General features: G+C 37.2%; 1 protein-coding gene across 2 annotated transcripts in view; it reads right to left on the reverse strand.

Annotated features, from left to right (window-relative positions):
• Positions 1-19,631, reverse strand: part of CTIF (cap binding complex dependent translation initiation factor) — a 478,113-nt gene that overhangs the window by 308,449 nt on the left and 150,033 nt on the right. For both annotated transcript variants that reach the window (XM_051969645.1, XM_051969644.1), the window contains exon 5: positions 1,308-1,381. In XM_051969645.1, the coding sequence (XP_051825605.1) occupies positions 1,308-1,381 (74 nt within the window). The remainder of the gene's footprint in view (positions 1-1,307; positions 1,382-19,631) is intronic.

A 19,631-nucleotide genomic window follows, 5' to 3' on the forward strand; every position in this document is an offset into this window, starting at 1 on the left:
CATTGTTCATATCATATCATTTCTCCACTGAAAAATTTTATGTAGCTCTTATTACCTACTAAGTAAAGTAGAAACTCTTGATCTTGGCAATCAATAACCTACAATATGGTTCCAACATAATCTTTTTAGTTTCTACTCCTCATCTTCCTGTAATTTTAGTAAAAATAGACATTTTGTCTTCTGTTGTTGTTCTGCCACGTACCGTGCCCAGAACTGACCATTTTCCAATCACTCTTTGCAAGTTAAAGAGATCTCCTTTTCTTCCAGGCCCAACTTTGACGTTAGCTCCACCATGAAGCCTTTCCTGACCTTTCTTCCCCCTGATGCAAATGACATCTCTTTTCTCAAATTTCTTATATTACTTTTGTTTTATTTCTCCTTTGCATTTATCATTTTTTCATTTGTATTAGTTATTTACATGTCTTCAAATTCCTTAAGAGCTGGACCTGTGTGATTTTTTTTTTATCATCATGTCTTGCTGATAGTAGGAACTTAATAAATATGTTAAATATTACAAAAGCATTTAAGTTGGAGTCAGAAGACCTGAGTTTAAGTATTAGTTTTGCCATTTATTATGTGATTTATGTTACTATGTGGTAGACTTCAATTTCTTGACATGTAATATGAGTACATAATAGGTAAAATTCCTTATAATTCTTATATTCAATGATCCTGTGATCATTCTCTCAAAACAGAATCCAGTAGGTATAGAGAACATTCTAGATTGCACAAAGGAAACAAGAAAAGCTTAAAGATATCTTTTCAAAAAACCCCACAACTTGCCGTTGCTTTTTTCCCTTATTCTTTTTTTTCTCTCCCTTTCCTCTTTATCTACATTCTATTTTTCTAATTTTTTCTTTTTGCTTCTACTTCTTTTTCTCCCTGATTTGACTCTCTTCATCTACATCTTATGTCCTTTCTAATTTTTCTTTCCCCTTTCTTCTGTGTCCTTGCTATGCTTCCTATTGAACCTGTCCCTTCTACTCAGCACCAGTCTAGCCCTACTGGGAATCATAAGAGCAGTAAAAAGTTGAACTCCAACTCACAAAATAGAGTTAGAAAGGGATTGAGAGAGAGGTCATTGAGTCCATTTGGTGTTAGAAAGAGAATTCTCTCTATATTAGAATTAAGTGGCCATCCAGTCTTTGCTTAGATCTAAGTCCCTATATCTTTCCTAGGACAAGAGGGAAATGAAGCAAGTTGAATATCTGAATGCAAAGCACTAAATTCACTATATATAGGGCGCCAGAAGAGGAAGAACAGAAAAATAACACTCTCTCCTAAAATCAGAAGAAATATAAACTTACCGGAAAGAATCAAAGGTATTGGCAGCCCAGATATCAGTACCCAACATGTCCATAGAGTTGTCTTTGTTGCCATTCTAAAAGAGAAAATAGAAATAGAGTCACAGCATGAAACATTCCAGTTCACATTTACTCCTTTGGGGATAATTCCTACCATACCACCTGCCAATATTCTATGGCATACGCTTCTATCTATCTATCAGAAAATTGCAATGTCATCATTAGAATGGAGCTTCAAGGGCTAATCTAACTCAGCCCTGCAGAAAAATGCCATCTCCAACACATGGAACAAGCAGCCACCCAATTTTAACTCGGAAAGCTCCTCCAAAAGGGAAATAACTACCTGTCAAAGGAGCCCATTTCACTTTGAGATAAATAGTTGGTGGTAAGTTTTTCCTTATTTCGAGGCACACTTTCCATCCACTGGTAACAATTCTATCCTCTTTAGCTGAACAGAACTGAGCTGATCCCTTTAGTGTGTGAGTCCCCTTTAAAAACTTGAAGGTAACTATGACATGCCCAATTCCTTCAAAAGATCTTCCTATGTCATTATCTCAAGTACTTTCACGATCCTAACCATACTCCTTTGGATATACTCTGATTTTTTTTTTTTTTTTTAATGTTACTCCTAAATGATGGATTGTTTTACCTTGTTTCTACACAGGAATTATCTCCACCTAGAAATTTGATGTAACCTTTGTATTATCTTCAGAAGTAATACAATAAAGTATTTTTTAAAAAATTATTCATAAAATCTTGAGGTGAATACAGAAATCATACCAGCTATCACTGTGAACTGTGACTAGCCCTGTATCTATATTCCACAAAATTTCTGGAGTGCACAAAGTACCCAGCAGGAACTCATCCCAAATGGCTGACTACGAGATCCTGATGTGAATGTCTACCATTCCTGGGGTAAGTAGCTATCTGCAAGTTAGTATAATCTCTGTTACAAGAGGCTGATATGGCAGCCAATCATGGTCAGTAAGTTGTCTCTAAGCCTGAAAAATGCACTTTGGTGCTTGAGGTTTTGGGTTCCTTATTAACTTTTCCCCAATATTATAATTTTCAATTTCTCAATAACATTAATAAATTGGTTCTTCCCACTTCCACCAGAACCTCAATTTAATAATTAATCCCTCTCTTCTCCAGTATTTCAACTCTGACAAATAAGCATGCCTGGATTTTCTCATAATAAAAATAAGGTCAAACATATGTCCCCTCTTAACCCAGTTGTCCTCTCTACCTATTTCCTCATCTCTTTTGTTCTGCTGCCAAATTCCAAGAGCTATCTGTAGTTATAGTCTCTATTTATATGTTCATTAATTCTTGAACTACCAGGAATTTGGTTTCCAAATCCAAATCCAATGAATTCTCTCTTAAATTCCAGGACATTTTCTTAGATCTCCTTCTTCTTGATTTCTCTGAAGCATTGTCCCTTCTTTGGAGAAATAAAGAAGGAGATCTGAGAAAAACTGCTGGAGTTTAAGAGAGAATTCATTAGACAATCTTTCTCTTAAAATTCACTGAACTTTCCCAGTTCTAGATCTAATCCTTTGGGGATCCTCTTCTACTTCCTTGTCCTATGTTCTAGATCTTGTCTCTGCACATAGCAGTAACATCTGGAACATTACTTTTATTGTGTTGCTCCTTTGCTAAAGAAGGTACAGTGACTCCCCATTTCCTTTACCATCTAGTTAGAATTCTTCTGCATTATTCTCTAGGCCTCCCTTTTATATTTTAAGACTTTAACAACCACAGCTTCTCTGTTAAAACAGATGAAGGCTCTTTCTGACTACACAAGCCTGCAATGATCTATCAATATTTTTTCTCTAGGAAATCTTATTATATTTCTAGTCAATATCCACAAAGCTTTTTAATATTTGTCCAGAATTTTGATTTCACTGGGAATTACTATAAGGAATTCTTCAATTAGGTATGAATGACAGATGCTCTATAACTTTCTCAGCTTTTTAGCTTTTCCAGGGGCACTAAGAGCTTTGTAACTTTCCAAGAGTCAGTCATACAGCCAGCATATTTCAGCATAGAATTTCAATCCAGATCTTCTCAGGTTTCCTGATACTTTTTACCCTAGAGCTTTGCACTTAATTATTCTCTAAGACAATTCAACAAACCTTCATGGAGTGTCTATTTAGTACCACCCACTATAAAATATGAAAAAATAACTAAGAAACAGATCCTCCCTTAACATTATTGACAAAGCAAGACTATTATTCCTTGAAGGCAATGAATACATTTATCTCTTATATTTATTCATTTAATAAACATTTCAGAGTACTTATAGCTTTTCACAGCCTGGCTCCAACCTACCTTTCCAGCCTTATTATAAATTATTCTCCTTCAACTCACTCTCTAACTGACCTTCTTTCTGTTCCCAACGAAGGAACAACAACAAGAACACATATGGCATTATGTTCCATCTTGTGCTTTTCCACATGGAATGCACTCATTTCTTGTCTTCACCTATGAGAATATTTAACCTTCTTTATAGCACATTCTTCATGAGATTTTTCCCTGACTTCTCCCCCGATCCTGACAGATGCTAATACATCTCCCTGCCCAAAAAATTCTTTCATTTGCTTTTGAATATGTTTTATAAATCCTTATATTTGTATATGTAGTTTCTCTGATAAAAAAATTAAGTTCCTTGAAGGCAGAGACTATTTCATTTTGGGGAATTGACTGATTGCTATAAGACCAATGCTAGACCAATCAATTAACCAGTATTTGTTAAGTATCTTCTATACCTATGTTCCTTAATAAATGCTTCCCTGTATCCCCAGCACAGAGCAGAGAAGTAACATTTGGGGTAGCAGAAGTAATGTTGGGTTGGGAGGCAAAACTCAGTTGAAGTCCAAGTTTGGTCACCAGTCAAATGATTTTAATCAAGTCACTTGACTTTACAGTGTCCTCAACTGTAAAATAGAAACAATCATATTGACATCTCTATTTCATTGAATTATTTTAAGGATCAATTGAAAGAATGGATGAAAAGTACTTTGAAAACCTCAAAATGCTATATAAAAATGAATGATTATTTAGAAAATACTTGAACTGAATAATTAGCTCCCATGTCAAGAATTCTCCTTGTCTTATTTGTCATGGACACAAGCCCCACTCAGTTATCAACTGTCATCAGAAGAGTCTGAAAGGCCCTATCCTCATACTATTTAAACCCCATACTGTCCCTATTTTTAACACAATTCTAACATTTCTACTTTAGTCATGAGCAAGATTCATCCAAAGGTCTTTTTTCTCTCTCTAACCTTGGCCGTAAACAATCTGAGAGATGAGAGCAGTCAAGTTGAAAGGATAAAAATAGCAAAGTGAAAACAACCTCTGCCCTAGGAGGAAGACTCATTATCTCTGTTCTCTGATGTCACTTTTGATGACCCCCTGACTGGAACCCCTTTCTTGTCTAGATATATCTGGTTCATTTGGTTACCTAAATTCCTAGTCCTCCCCCATCTCCCCAAACAGCCACTCCATACCCTAATGTGACACCAACATATTTCAGGGTCAGAATGAGAAGATGAGAAAAAATTGCAACGCTAAACTCTTGAGCATTGTGGAAAAGTAGAAAGAATCTCAGAAGTGCAACTCCCTCATTTTAAGGATGAGAAAATCAAGTCATTCTACTGTTGTTCTGCATGGAAGCCACATAATTGTCCGAACCTCCCTTCTTTTCCTTTATCTTCTTCTTTGTTACCTCAACTGAAAATGTTCCCTCCCTCCTTGATTTTTTTAGAGCACTTTGGTTGAATCACTTCTTTGTCCCCCTATCTGACCCTGTACTTCAATTATTTGTGTTCATGTCACACTCCCTTAGTAGACTCTAAGATCCTGGGGGCAGAAACTGGGTTTTGTGGTGTTGTTTTAAAATTTTTCTGCCTCCCTCTGACTAGCAAATATCAGATGACTAATACATGTTTGCTGAATTGAATCAAGCTCTTCCATGTCTAAGTTCCTCAACCTAAACTTCAAGGTCTCACAGTTCAGACTTTCTCTACAACCACCATCACATCAAGCTTATTTTCCATAATCCTCTAGTCTTGTCCTCATTAATACAATGCTTTCTTCTTCAAGGGAAGAAACCCTGTCTTCTGTTACTCGTGTAACCTCCTCTACACAGTGCTAGGACCCAGAAATGTTTACCAGATAATTAAATTGGCTCTACTTTGTAATCAGAGGGCTATGCAGGGTGCTAGACCCAAATGCAGCAGGGGATGGGGCAATTTCAAAAAGATGGCAAGTCTACAGCTAAGCCTGAGATTGAAAAATAAGCCATAACAATAAAACTGCCTCAAGTCAGGATGTAGCTCAAGGGCAATGAGGAGAGACAGCGACATAAATCTTCAGCTTTCACCTCAGGGGGTGAAATCTTGGCTGTTCCTTCTGCACTGGCAGGAAGAAAAGAGAGGATCCCAGGGAAGTTCAATGTCACCTCACCAGAAGATCTGAGAGTATATATATGCCCAAGAGCTGACAAAAGACACTACAGCCCCCAAAAGGCAAGTACTTAACAAGTGCTGAAGAAAAAACAGGGAAATGTGACTTACACCAAGGTAGCATGTTCAACAAAGGATCTACACTCTTTTTGGTCTGGAGACCCTATGAGTGAGCCAAGGGACCATGACCACTGCCTAAAAGAAAGAAAAGGAAGGAAGGTAGGGAAGAAGGAAGAAAGAGAGAAAAGGAGGGGGGGGGAGAAGGAGGAAAGAGAGAAAAAGAGTGAAGGAAGGGAGGAAAAGAAGGAAGGAAGGAGAAGAAGGAAGAAAGAATGCCAAGAAGGAAGGAGAGAAAGAAGGAAGAAAGGAAAAAAGAAAGAGGGAAGGAGGGAAGCAAAGAAAGGGAAGGAAGGAAGGAAAAAAGAAAGGAGAAAAGGGAAGAAGGAAGGAGGGAGGAAGAGAAGGAAAGAAGGAAGGAAAAAGGGAAGGAAGGAAAAATAGAAAGAAAGGGAGGAAAGAAGGAGGAGGTAGGGAAAGAAGGAAGGTAGGAAGGAAAGAGAGAAGGGAAGGAGGAAAGGAAAGAAGGAAGGAAGGAAAGAGGGAAGGAGGGAAGGAAGGAAAGAGGGAAGGAGGGAAGGAAGGAAAGGAAGGAAGGAAAAAAGAAAGGGGAGAAAGGGAGGAAAGAAAAAGCAGGGAGAGAGAGAAGGAAGGAAGGAAGAAATAGAAAGAGGGAGGGAGGAAGAGAGAAACATAGAAACAGAGAAAGAGAGAAAAGTAAAAAGAAAGAATGGTTGACTGAGCCTTTATCTTCTCTACCTCTTTCCAAAAATATTTGTAGTTTTTTATAACAGGTGGACTTTGAATTATGCAGCAGAAGTATTCTTGGAAAGGTGTGTATAAATTGAGTTCTGTTTTAATTGCACAGAGAGACAGAGGAATAATTGTGGTTTTTCTACACAGAGACATTCAGACTTTATGAATGCTTTCTGCACATTTAACCCTAAAGCAATTTATTATAACTGCTCCCAAAACATAACTCCCAGGTCCCAAAGCATTATTTCATTTTCCCTAACAGTAACCTCTATACTGACTACTGACCCTCGAACACTAATGTTATATGCAGTATATTAACACCCAGACATTGTTCTAGTTTCCTGTATCTTAGCCCCTAAGTATCATTACTGTTTCTTATACTGTAACATCCAGCCAGTATTGCAGTTTTCTACATTGTTATAACACCAGCTATTTGAATTGTATATAGCAGAGGTGTCAAACTCACAGCCAGAACCAAATTAAAATATTATCAGGAAATACTTAACAAAATAAATAAAATACAATATAACAGAGATAATGTTAATTTGTTGTTTTCTACGTCAACGTGCCAGTTTTAGGGAGCCATTTGTATCTGAGTTTGACACCAACAGTACACAGCACAGCAATATCCAGACATTCTTAAAGTTCCTGTAGAGTAACACTATTACTCTATGAGCAGCATGTGCATAGATACAGTGGATAGAGTGCTGAGCCTGAAAGCAGGAAGACTCATCTTCCTGAGTTCAAATTTAGACTTAAATACTTCCTAGCTATGTGACCCTGGACAAGCCATTTGACCCTGCTTGCCTTTGTTTTATCATCTGTAAAATGAACTGGAGAAAGAAATGACAGCAAACCATTCCAGTATTTCTGCTAAGAAAACCCCAATTGGAGTCATGAAGAGTCAGACATAACTAAATAACAATTGTTTTTCAGACCCAAACTGCAAAACTGAATATGGATAAGCCCTGTATCTGAACTGTAACCCTGATTGAGAAAGAAACAGGAAATAGTTATATCAGTGGCTAGGGAATTAGGCACTTTGTTCTGATTAGTAACTAACTCAGCGCCAATCACTTTACCTCTACATGTCTATCTATATAACAGGTTGTTCTTGTTCCTTCTTCTCAAAAGGTTAATGTGATAACAGGCAAAAGAGCTAAGAACTCCTTAGAAGAAAAAAAGGTGTTATGCAGGTCAAACTTCTTTTCTGATAATACCATTATAATAAATATCTTTGTGTTATAAAACATTGTCAAGTCCTAGTTAATGACTTATATATAGAAGCCACATTTGACAAAACAATGCTCTGATACAAGAAAAAAAAATCAGGTAAGTTTTAAAATAAAAAGATAAGTTAGACAGTTCTTCAGAGTTATCAGTCCATGAGATCAAAGTTTTTATAATTAGAAGGGACAGTAGAGATCACATAATCTCTTTATATTATACATTAGTAAACAAAATACAAGATTAGGAAATGGCCTTCCTGGGGTCACAAAACTCAAGAGTAGGTAAGTAGGTAAGGATTTAAATTCAAATCCTCTGACTTTTTCCACTACACCACAGCCAAAGATGGAAAAACCTCCTCTTACCAAGAAGTGTTTTGCCTTTGTGGCTATTCACTCCCAACGCTAATGCCCGAAGTACCAGCTACACAGTCTGGGACTAAGCCCAGGATAGTTCACTACTGCTAAAATTGGAACAGGTTCAAACATACTCTGGTTTACCTCAGCAAATGGAGAGAGCTTTTTACCAGTCCCTGGATGCTTTCCGCTCCCACTCCATCCCCACTCCCCATGCCAAGGAAATCACTCTAGTTTAACTTTGAGAAAAATATAGAAACACTTTTTGTTTCCCCACCCATCAAAAAGATCCAGAGATTCCAAGGCCCAGGTTCTATAAGTACCTTTGCCATGGATGGTACTGTATGGATCATACTAGCCTACAGAGATCTCTTGCTTTCCTGAACTAAAAAAAAAAAAAATGGCATCAAATTCAAATAGCACACAATGGATAGAGCACCAGCCCTGACATCAGGAGGGACTGAGTTCGATTTTGACCTAAGACACTTAACACATCCTAGCTGTGTGCTCCTGGGCAAGTCACTTAACCCCAATTGCCTCAGCCAAAAAAAAAAAAAAAAAAAAAAAAAAAAACATCAAATAGCAGTGGAGAAGAGAGGTAGGGAGAAGTGTGTGGGTTACTAAACCATACATAAGGATCCCTGAAGGTTTCACATGACTTAGAAAAAACACATTTTAACACTTTTTTCTAGAGTATTTTTTTTTCTAATTTGTTAAGTATTTCCCAATTTTAATCTGGTTCAGGGTGAGGTGGGGATGTTGACATTCTTGCAGTTTGTCTGATATATCTGTCCTACAATTAAATCTTGTTTTATCTTGTTTTGTTTCATGTTATTTTTCTCTCCTCTCTTCTCCAGAGCCATTTTCTCCTTCTCCAATATTCTCCAGAGTCCAATCACTTGGCACAAAGCTAGTATTCAATAATCATAACAATGGCTAACATTTATATAGCACCTACTATGTGCCAGTCACTGCACTAAGTGCTTTATACCAATATAAAGAAGTAGAAAGTGAGTTGGATTTGGGAGAGGGGGATGGGGGCAGAGGGAATCCTGGTTCTGATACTTACTACCTTTGTGACCAAGTCAGTTTACCCATCCTGGACTCAGTTTCTTCACTCATAAATTGGGATGATGGAGATGTGGATAAGATAACATTTAGAAACTTTTTTAGGCCTAACTCTATGATCCTGTCATCCTATCATCACAAGGCAGTGTGAATAAACATTTATTTATGAAGTACCTTCTATGTGCTAAATATTGAAGACACAAAGGAAAGTAAAATACAATCCCTGCCCTCCAGGATCTAACAATCTAATTGAAGAGACAACATGCAAATAACTATGTACCAACAAATTATATGCAAAATGAAATGGAAATAATCCAATGGGGATGGAGAAAGATCTCCTGAAGAAAGTGGGATTTTAACTGGAACTTGAAGGAAGTCTGGGATTCCAGAAAGCAAAAGTGAAAAGGGACAACATTAGGCATGGAGGAAAACTAATGAAAATATGTGGACCTCATCCATACAATGAAAAGGGTTTCGACTCAACGGCAAACACCTTGGCAAACAAAAATGTGTGGAGAGTGTTCTTTGAACAAGATTTAGAAGCACTGAACTTTTTTCATTTCTACCAGAAGTGTAGACACCAATCCTGGTGTCTTTCTAAGAGAAAACTTCTTTGTGTAATGTGCTCTTCTGACTCCTTTGGCCCCCAATAGTTTCCTATTTTCTTTCTCTAATTAAAACAGATTAGGGGAGGTGGAAGCAATGGCTGCAGCCAGAGTTAACTGTACTTCCCAAGCAGTCCCTGACCTCCAACAACATTTTCTTCTTGCTAATTAGGTTTGTTTGTTTGGTTTCCAATGTGGCCTGTATTTGTATTCATTTTGGATTGTGAAGGAGAGGCTGAGGCTGGCAGCCTGCCCAGCTTGTTGCTGTGTGACAAAAAATGGTCACACTCTGACTGCTTTCCCAACTCCCACTCAAGCCCCGGCAAAGACAGCTTTGTGGTCTAACCAGCTCCTAAACATGGTGGATGTTAAAAAAAAAAAAAAATCAGTTCTTCCCCTCAAGTAGCTTATATTCTAATGGGGAAAATGAGTGCTGCTCTGATTTGGGGCATCTCTCAAATCCCTACTCACCTATAAAGATCAAGTTGTCCTTTCCAACCATTCCAGTTCTCCCTCACCATGACCCATCCCCTTCATTCTGTATTCAGTGTTTAATGCTTCCTGTGAGTGGTTATTTTTCACACGTGTCTATGTGGTTTATTTTGTTTCTCAACTAACTTAAATGCTCCTCAAGGGCAGAGACTGTGGTAAGAAGTGCCCTTCAAACCTAATTTCCAGGGCACAATGGAAATTTTATAGATTTTATTCAATAGATGACTACTTCCTTATTTTCTGTTGTGTTAGCTATAACTTTCTCCTTGCTTGTAACTGAGGGAATACCTTACCTGCCTTCTTTTATCCTTCCTAGCATCTCAGTGATTCTTGTTTGCCATAGGGGAAGAATACTGAATTTGGAGTTTTGGGACTCTAGTTCAAATCCTGACACTGCTACTTACTACCTGGGCAAGCACATTTCTTCTATAAAATCATAATTTAGAAACTTTATCCACTACTTCATGCTGCTTCTAAAATCTAGTCTGGAACGCTCCTTTGTGGCTTATCAGATTTTGCCTTCCATTATATTTATATGGGCCCACTCCCATGTCCCTACAAGTAAGTAGGCTAAAAGACCCTGAGGGTGATATTTGGGTAACTTTTTTCATCTTTATATTTCCAACTCCTACCACAATGCTTTGCACAAAGTAGCCATTCAATAAATGTTTGTGGAATTCAACAGAAAAGAGAGGTCTATGATAAAAGCAAATAAACCCAAAAGTCTCATAATTATTTCTAAAGTCATTTTTGGATTATGTTGTTTTTTTAAATTTTGCAAAGGCCTGAACATGTAATTATCTCAGTTGATCTTCACAACTCTGTGAAATAGATGCTATTAATTATCATTTTTTTTACAGATGAGGAAACTGAGGCTTAAAGAGATTATGTGACTTGTCCAAGATTATACAATTAGTAAGATGGAATTCAAATTTTCTGTCTCCAAGGCAGCACACTGTCTAACTACCTCAATTAGAAAGAAAAGAAGGAAACAAACATATATTAAGCACCTATTATGTACCAGGTACTGTGCTAAGCACTTTAAAAATATTATCTCATTTGAACCTCTCAAGAATCCTAGGAAGTGGGTACTATTATGAGCTCCTTTTACATTTGAGAAAACTGAGTCAGACAGTGGTTAAGTGACTTGCCCACTATATGGTTAATAAATGTGTGAAGCTGGATTTGAATCAAGGTTTTCCTGACTCCAGGCCCAGCCCTCTATCCATTGAGCCATGTAGCAGCCTTAAATCTGTTCCACCGACCAGCACACACACAGTTATTCAAAAACAGTCTGGATTTATATCCACTGCCTTCTCTTTCTCTGTCTTTCATCCCTTTCCCCCATTCCCTAAACCTAGCCCATTCTCTATCATAGTTGGCTGCAATATGAAAGGAGTTAAGAATTAAAAAAAAAAAAAAAATTAGCAGCTTTGGCCAAAACACATCCCTCTGGGATGCCCTCTGTAATCTCGGCTATATTACTACTGGCAGGGAGCAAGAACTTATCTTGCCAGAGTAGCTGGCTGTCCCGATATCAGTTTGGCCTTGTTTTCTCCTGAGTGGGAAATAGCTCCCTATTAGGCATTTTTTTTAACCTTCTATTTTCTGTCTCTGCTTTAATCTAGCCTGCATACAACTGGCAAAGTCACATTTTTATGCATAAATCTGGTCATGGAATACATCTGCTTAAAAATCTTCACCAACTCCTTACAGACTACAGAATCAATCAATCAATAAGCATTCATTAAGCATCATGTGTCAGCAATTGTGATGAATGCTAGGGCTACAAAGACAGACAAAAATCTACCTCAAAACAAACCAAAACCAAAAAATCAGTTCTTTCCCTCTAAGAGCTTACAGTCTAATGGGGAAAATAAGTGTATTTCTTACAACGTCTTGCCTCACATCCCTCAGATTGACAAAGATGATAAAAAAATATATATCTATATCTATCTACAGACAGAGAGAGAGACAGAGAGAGAGACAGATAGAGAGAGAGAGAGAGAGAGAGAGAGAGAGAGAGAGAGAGAGAGAGAGAGAGAGAGAGAGAAAGCATGAGAGCTGTTTGAGGGTTGTGGGAAAAGTGGCCCAGTAATAAACTGTTGGTATAATTATTAATTTATCCAGCCATTCTGGAAAGCAATTTGGAGCTATGCCCAAAAAGTCACTACACTGGGCATACATACTCTTTGGCTCAGTGATCTCATCAAATCCCATAATTAAAGCAGACTAATGAAGGAGGAAAAACATCTATATGTACAAAAATACGGATAGTAACTCTTTAAAATAGCAAAACCCCTCAAACAAACATAATAGCAGCTAAAAAAAAAAAAGTCCACATCTATTAGGGAAAGGCTTAACATGTTATAGTATATTAATAAACTGAAATATCTTTGCACCGTAAGAAATCTAAAATGGACAGCTTTGGAGAAAAAATTGGGAAGACCTTGATGAACTGATTCAGAGTGAAGTGAAAAGCACCAGGACATCAATTTATACAATAACAACATTATTAAAAAAGCAAAAACAAAAACTCAACAACCACATCAATAAAACTTGAGAGAACTTTTATCAATGTAGTGGTTACCTATGACTCCTAAAGACCTAAGATGGAGCATGTTACATAACCTCCTGAGAGAGAGGTAAAGGGCTCCACATGCAGTAAGAGACATAATTTCTGGATATAGCCAATGCCAGAATTTGCTTTCCTTGACTATGTACTCCTAGCATAGTGCTGGGCACGTTGTTGTTATTCAATTGTTCAATCATGCCTGACTCTCTGTAACCCCATGAACCATGGCATAGCAACACTGTAGAGTTTTCTTGGCAAAAATACTGGAGTAATTTGCCATATCCTTCTTTAGAGATTAAGGCAAAAAGAAGTTAATTGACTTGTCCACAATCACACATTTGTGAGTTTGTGTGAGGATGCATTTGAACTCAACTTTTCTTCATTTCAAGCCCCAGTGCTCTATCCATTGAGCCACCTAGCTACTCCAAATAAATGTTTATTGATTGATCTGTTGTAAAGGTTTTCTTTTCTTCTTTTTTGTTCTGTTGGAGGTACAGTGGGAAGGAGACAAAATAAATAAAATTGAATTGAAAACAAATTTGAATATATTGAATTATTAGTGATCTGGGAATTTTTCATTTTTCACAATTTTTCACATTTTTCACAATAATTACAATTTTTTTTTTGCAATAATTACTTGGATTTTTTTTTTCCCCATGAAAACTGCTCTTTTTTACCCACTTTTCTTTTGGGAAACAGATTATTCTTATAAATTTGAACTAATTCCTTCCATAAGTTGAATTAACTACCTAGATTATGAATTCCTTGAATGCAGGGACCATATTTTTGCCTTTCTTTGCATTCCAACCCTTCAACACAGCATCCAGAATTAATTCCTTGTTGACTGACTCAGCTTGAATTTCCCAGTATCAATCCCCAGCTCACCTGACCAAGCACTTCCTCAGTCCCATTCTGAATAGGTAGCTTTAACACCAGTGTAACAATAGTAGCTAACATTTTCATGGGGCTTTACAAATGTATTGTCTCATTTCACTCTGACAACAAGCTTTTGAGGTAGGTGCCTGTATGTGTTGTGGGATAAAATACAAACTCCGTAGTTTGGCATTTAAAGCCCTCCACAACCAGGCTCCAGCCTGTCTTTCCAGACTTATTTCAAATTACTCTGCTTGCAGGCTCTATATGTTCCAGACTAACTGGCCTAATAGCTATTCTCTGAACTTGGCATTTCATCACTCCATTTCCATGCAATTGCACAGACTGTGCTCTTGTACCTAGAATATAACCAGCCTCTCCTCCCCTCTTAGAATTCTTAATTTCCTTCATCATCATCATCATCATCATCATCACTATTACAGGTATGAAAATTTGAGATAAAAAGAGGTGAAGGGACTTATTCAGGTTCACACAGCTACTAAATTTTTGTTGTTGTTTTTTGTTTTTTTAGCTGAGGCAATTGGGGTTAAGTGACTCACCCAGGGTCACACAGCTAGGAAGTGTTAAGTGTCTGAGATCACATTTGAACTCAGATCCTCCTGACTTCAGGGCTGGTTTTTAAAGCTAGAGTTGAATTCAAGTCTTTTGACTCGAGGCTCATCATTATATTTGCTGTTCCACTAGCTATCCAAGGCTCAGCTCAAGTGCTACCTCCTATGGGAAGCCTTTCTGAACTCATTGATTGGTGCTTTTTTCCTTCTTAAAAAATGTTATATTTGTTTAATATTTGCATATATTCTGTATCTCCCAATAAAATGTAACCTTGAGGTCAGGGCTATTTAATTATCGTCTTCTTATTGCCAGGATAAAGGGATGCATGCTGACAGTGCTGCTAAATTGACTTTCATACAGACTTCTCATCCACAAATGTCAATCCACTCCCCCCACTCCCATCTCCGTGCTTTCTGCAGGAACTGTCTCTGGTACTTAGAATGTTTCTCTTCACTTCTGCATTTTACAACCCTAGCTTCCTTCAAGGGTCACCTCAAGCACCATTAAATGTCTGATGCTTTTTCTGACTCCATGAACTCCCTCCCCCATCAAACTTCTTGTATCTATTTTGTATGTATAAACAAACACATAAATATGTGTATACATATACATATATTCACAGTTATGTCTACATATGTGTGTGTCTGTGTAAGTACTATATACAAATATATCTCCTCTAGCTTTTTGTTAGTTTTTGTAGCTTTTTATAGTCTTACTATAAGTAGCCAGCTTACAGAGTGAACAGAGTCTTGGATCCAGGGTCAGCAAAACTCCAAGTCTCAGACACTTAGTTGTGGGGAATTCTAATCTCTGTTTGCCTCTTTTCCTTAACTATAAAATGATAACAGCACCCACTTCCAAGGTTGTTATAAGAATCAAATGAGTTATTACTTGTAAAGCAGTGTTTGACACATAGCAAATGCTTGTTTTCTCCCTTCTTGAGAACAAGAACCCTTTCTATTTCTATTTATTGTCTTACTATCCTCAGTATCTAGCCCAATGCCTTGCATAATAGTAGGCACTGGTTTGCTGAATTATACCAACTAAATTCAGCTAACACTTACCAAGTGTCTATTATTATATACATGTACACACACATTATATACATATACATATATATAATATATACTACATAATATGCATAATAGATATAATATATAACATAAACATATAATATACAATATAATATATAAATTATATTGCATGGTACATAAGCCATATAACATATTAAAAATATATATTCCACTGTACTATATACACATGTGTACTATATAATGATAAATTATATAATCTAATAACAAACTGAATAACATAAGTACCAGAGGAGTTCAAAAGAAGGACACATTGTGGGTTTTAATAGTTAAAAGGAGGATAGCCTTGGAGGTCTTAAAAATTAGGGTTTTTTTTTTTAAAGCCTTAGATGGGAATTGCAATTCAATAATTGTTTATTATATAAGTTTTTTTAGAAGTAAGTTTTTATTGATATCTGTATTTTTAGATCAAAATAGTTTTCTCTGGCATCTTTTCCTTTCTCCACTCAGAGCCATACCATACAATAAAGCATATTTAAAATTTTTTTTTAAAGAAAAAGAGGGAAAAATCAATATAACCTATCAATTGATTTGAAAAAGTTCTGAAAACATGTACAATGTGCATCCCGCTTCTGAAGAATGTTTTCCGGTTTATTGTTGTGGTTGTTTTTTGTTTGTTTGTTTGTTTTTGTTTTTGGAGTCTACCTCAGACCCAGCAGACTTTAGGTTTAGCCAGAACTTTAATCGGTTCAATCTCTGACACATATTGACTGAGACCCTGTGCAAGTCACATAAGCTTTCAGGTAACCAGGCCATTCTCTTAAATTGGCAAGTTCTATAACAAGAACAAGCAATACAACCTGCAAAGAGTTCCTTTAAAATATGAAATTACAAGAAGGTCCAAAAAAAGGAGAAGGGGAGATAAATGAAGAGGGAATATAAGAGCAGCTCCAGGGTTGGCAGTAGTGTAGATATAGACAGGAGGCAGGGAAAGCATGAGCAATAAGACCAGTGCATCCTATTCTTCCTGAGAAGCCCTTTTTGGGAGGGGGAGGTAAGCAGAAACTGCCTGAGAGCAAAATGATGGATGGCTTGGGGAACTATGCAGACAATGCATTAGGATGCACTCCCTATTAGAAGCTGGAAGCTTCTGGGTTTCAAGGAGCATCTGTCATACCAGGCAGAAGGGAAGTGGGAAGGAAGGATGGGCCAAAATCCAATTACTACAGCAAGTACCAAGCAAATGGACAGCCTATTTGATGAGAAGCTACCTTGACAAGCACCTAATTTGTTCCTCCCTGAAACCCTAAGTCCCCTCCGGCCCCTGTTGAGAGGACAGAAGGAGGAGGGAGAGGAAGGCTGGGAAGAGAAATGGACAGTGACAGTAGCTGTCGGCATGGAGATAAACACTGAGCTTCAGTCTTGAAGGCAATGCCTTAAAGGAAGCTGCCCAAACTCAGGAGATTCTCTACTAGAGATTGGAGAGAAAGCAACTTCTTAAGAGAAAAAATACCAATTCCCAGAGTCTAGATGGATCTAGAGTCATTTAGTCCATTCCCCACTTTTAAGCAGAACTAGAGAAGAATAAATCAACTAATAACAATTTTGGAGTGTATGGAACAATGATGTAAATGAGACAAATGCCCCCAGTCTCCATCATTATACATCTGAAACTTCTCTAAATAGGAAGGAGTCCAATGATATTGCTTGGGAGTTTTAGGGCCACAAAAGAACAATAAGTCAGGACTTGGACCTATGTTTCCTGAGCCCAACGTTCAAGGATAAAAAAGAGAATAGTTCCCAGGCAATGCTTCTTTTAAAAAGAGATACTGGAGTCTAGGACTAGTTCTTATGGCTCACTTACCCATTCTGGTTCTTTAAGACCAGGCAGGTAGGTGATACAGTAGACAAAGTATTCAGTCTAGAGTCAGGAACCTCCAATTTCAAATCCCATTTCAGAACTCACTCAACATAGACTCTTTGATCCAGTGACTTCCTAATTGTTCCATAAACCAAATATCAAATAACCCCTTAAGAGGTCAAATACTGCCTTTTGCTTCTCTTTGTATTTCCAGCATTTAGCACAGAGCCTGTAACACAGCAGAAACTTAATAAATGTTGACTGATGGATTGTCTCCCCTCTGTTAATTATTTCTTATATATCCTGCATATATCTCTTCTTTGCATATATTTCTTTTCATGTTATCTCCTTCTTTAGGTTGTATGCTCCTTGAGGGCAGTCTTTTACTTCTTCTTCTTTTTTTTTTTTTTTTTTTTTTGGTTCCTAATAACTAGAGCACAGTGCCTGGCATTTAGTATATACTTCATAAATGTTTACTAACTGATTGACATTATTATTCCCATTTTACAGATGAGAATACCACAGACTGAGAGAGGTTAAGTGTCTCCCATAGTCATATAATTAATAGTCAGAGATAAAATTTAACCCAGATCTCTCTTGCCTTTAAGGTCATTTACGATTAGTAAGAATCACTATTCTTTCAATTAGTAAGAAAACAGAAAAAAAACTAGAATCAATAAGCATAAAAGACAGGTACAGGGGTTCAATACCAAGGGAGATGAGAAAGTTTCAAACTCGGGAAAAAAGCCTTCTGAATTTGCTACCTGCAACATTCTGGAGGTGTATTCTCCTTTGTATGTAACCTGTCTTGACCTTCAATTTCTGAATTTGTCTAGTCAGGGCCTGCTTCAGCTGCCCTTCCTAGTCTCCATGACAACAGCTGTCTCTTAAGTGGTAGCTGACAATCTCCATTTTACTAGATAAGGGGTTCAGAGAAGCTAGTGATTTAGGTTGCCATAACTAGTGGGAGACCTAGAATTTCAACAAAACAAAACTTAACACACACTTATTTTTCTTCTGGGAGGCAATCAGGGGTAAGTGACTTGCTTAGGGTCACACAGTTAATAAATGTCTAAGGCCAGTCTTGAACTCAGAAAGATAAAATCTTCCTGATTCCAGATCCAGCACTCAATCCACTGTGACACTCAACTACCAATGTTCAAATATATGTATATATGTAATATATTTATGTGTACACACAAATACATACTAAGTGAGGCAGAGGTGAGGGGATAATAGGGAAATACTAATGATTTTTGAGCAAAATAACATTACCAATCAACCTAAAATATAATTCTATATTTAAAGAATATTAAATGGCATCTGTGTGGAGTGTAGATAGGAATCTACTCTAATAGCCTGGATAAGAAGTGTTGAGAATCTAAATTAGGAAAGTGGTCTTTTGAGTAGTGAAAGGAACAGAGTAGAAAGCTTATGACCTTATCTGGAGGTAAAAATTGATAAGATGTGGCCACTGATTGGATACAGTGAGTGAGGAAGTGTGAAGAGATAAAGAAGAAGTTCAAGAATATAAACCTGGATATCTGATAGAAGGGGGATGTCCTAGGGATTTTAGAAGAAAGAGTGGGTTGAAGAAAAAAGATAATTACCTCCATTTTTATTGAATGTGAGAGTTCTCTGGAGCAATTATATGAAGGTGGCCAGAAGGCACCTGATGATACATGAATGAAGTTTAGGAGCAATTAGAACTGGATATATAAATCTGTGGGTCACCTGAGTAGAAATGATAAATGAATCCATCAGAGCTGAAAATAAAGACAGAAATGTGGCCTGAGACAGTCTTGGAGGTAAACTTAATGGATAAGAGATGAAATCCAACAGAGGAGATTAAGAATGGAAAGTCAGGAAGGAGCAGGACCAAGATAAAAGAAAAGAACATAAAAAAGGGAAGAGATGTGAATGTTCTGAGGAATGGATAAAAAAAGCTTCTTAACAGCCTCTCTAGAGATTGGGACTACATCAATTAGAGAAGAATAAGATATTGTTATATAGCAATAGAGACTCAGTTGAGAATGCATCACATAAACTTGCAATGAGGCTCAATGGCTGAATAATATGACTTTTTCAGGTTGTTCAGAAGGTTAGACTTCAAAAAGTGATTGTCACCCAGGATTATAAGTAGGCAAAGGATAAGGGACAGGATTAAAGGGCAAAGAGTTAAAGAGTATAAATAAACTGGTCCACCATAAAGTAAAGACTTTGAAGGGAACAAAGACCAGAGCAGGGATGACAAACTGAGAAAACATGAAAGATATAGAGGAAAGAGAAATTGGGATGAGAATGAAAGATGGATTTGGGAGGGATGAGCCTGGGATGGGAATGGGAAGACTGGAAGCTCAATTAGAAAGGGGAATATCTAAGTT

This window comes from Antechinus flavipes, chromosome 1 (genome assembly GCF_016432865.1).
Source record: "Antechinus flavipes isolate AdamAnt ecotype Samford, QLD, Australia chromosome 1, AdamAnt_v2, whole genome shotgun sequence".
In the NCBI taxonomy this organism is placed as follows: Eukaryota; Metazoa; Chordata; class Mammalia; order Dasyuromorphia; family Dasyuridae; genus Antechinus; species Antechinus flavipes.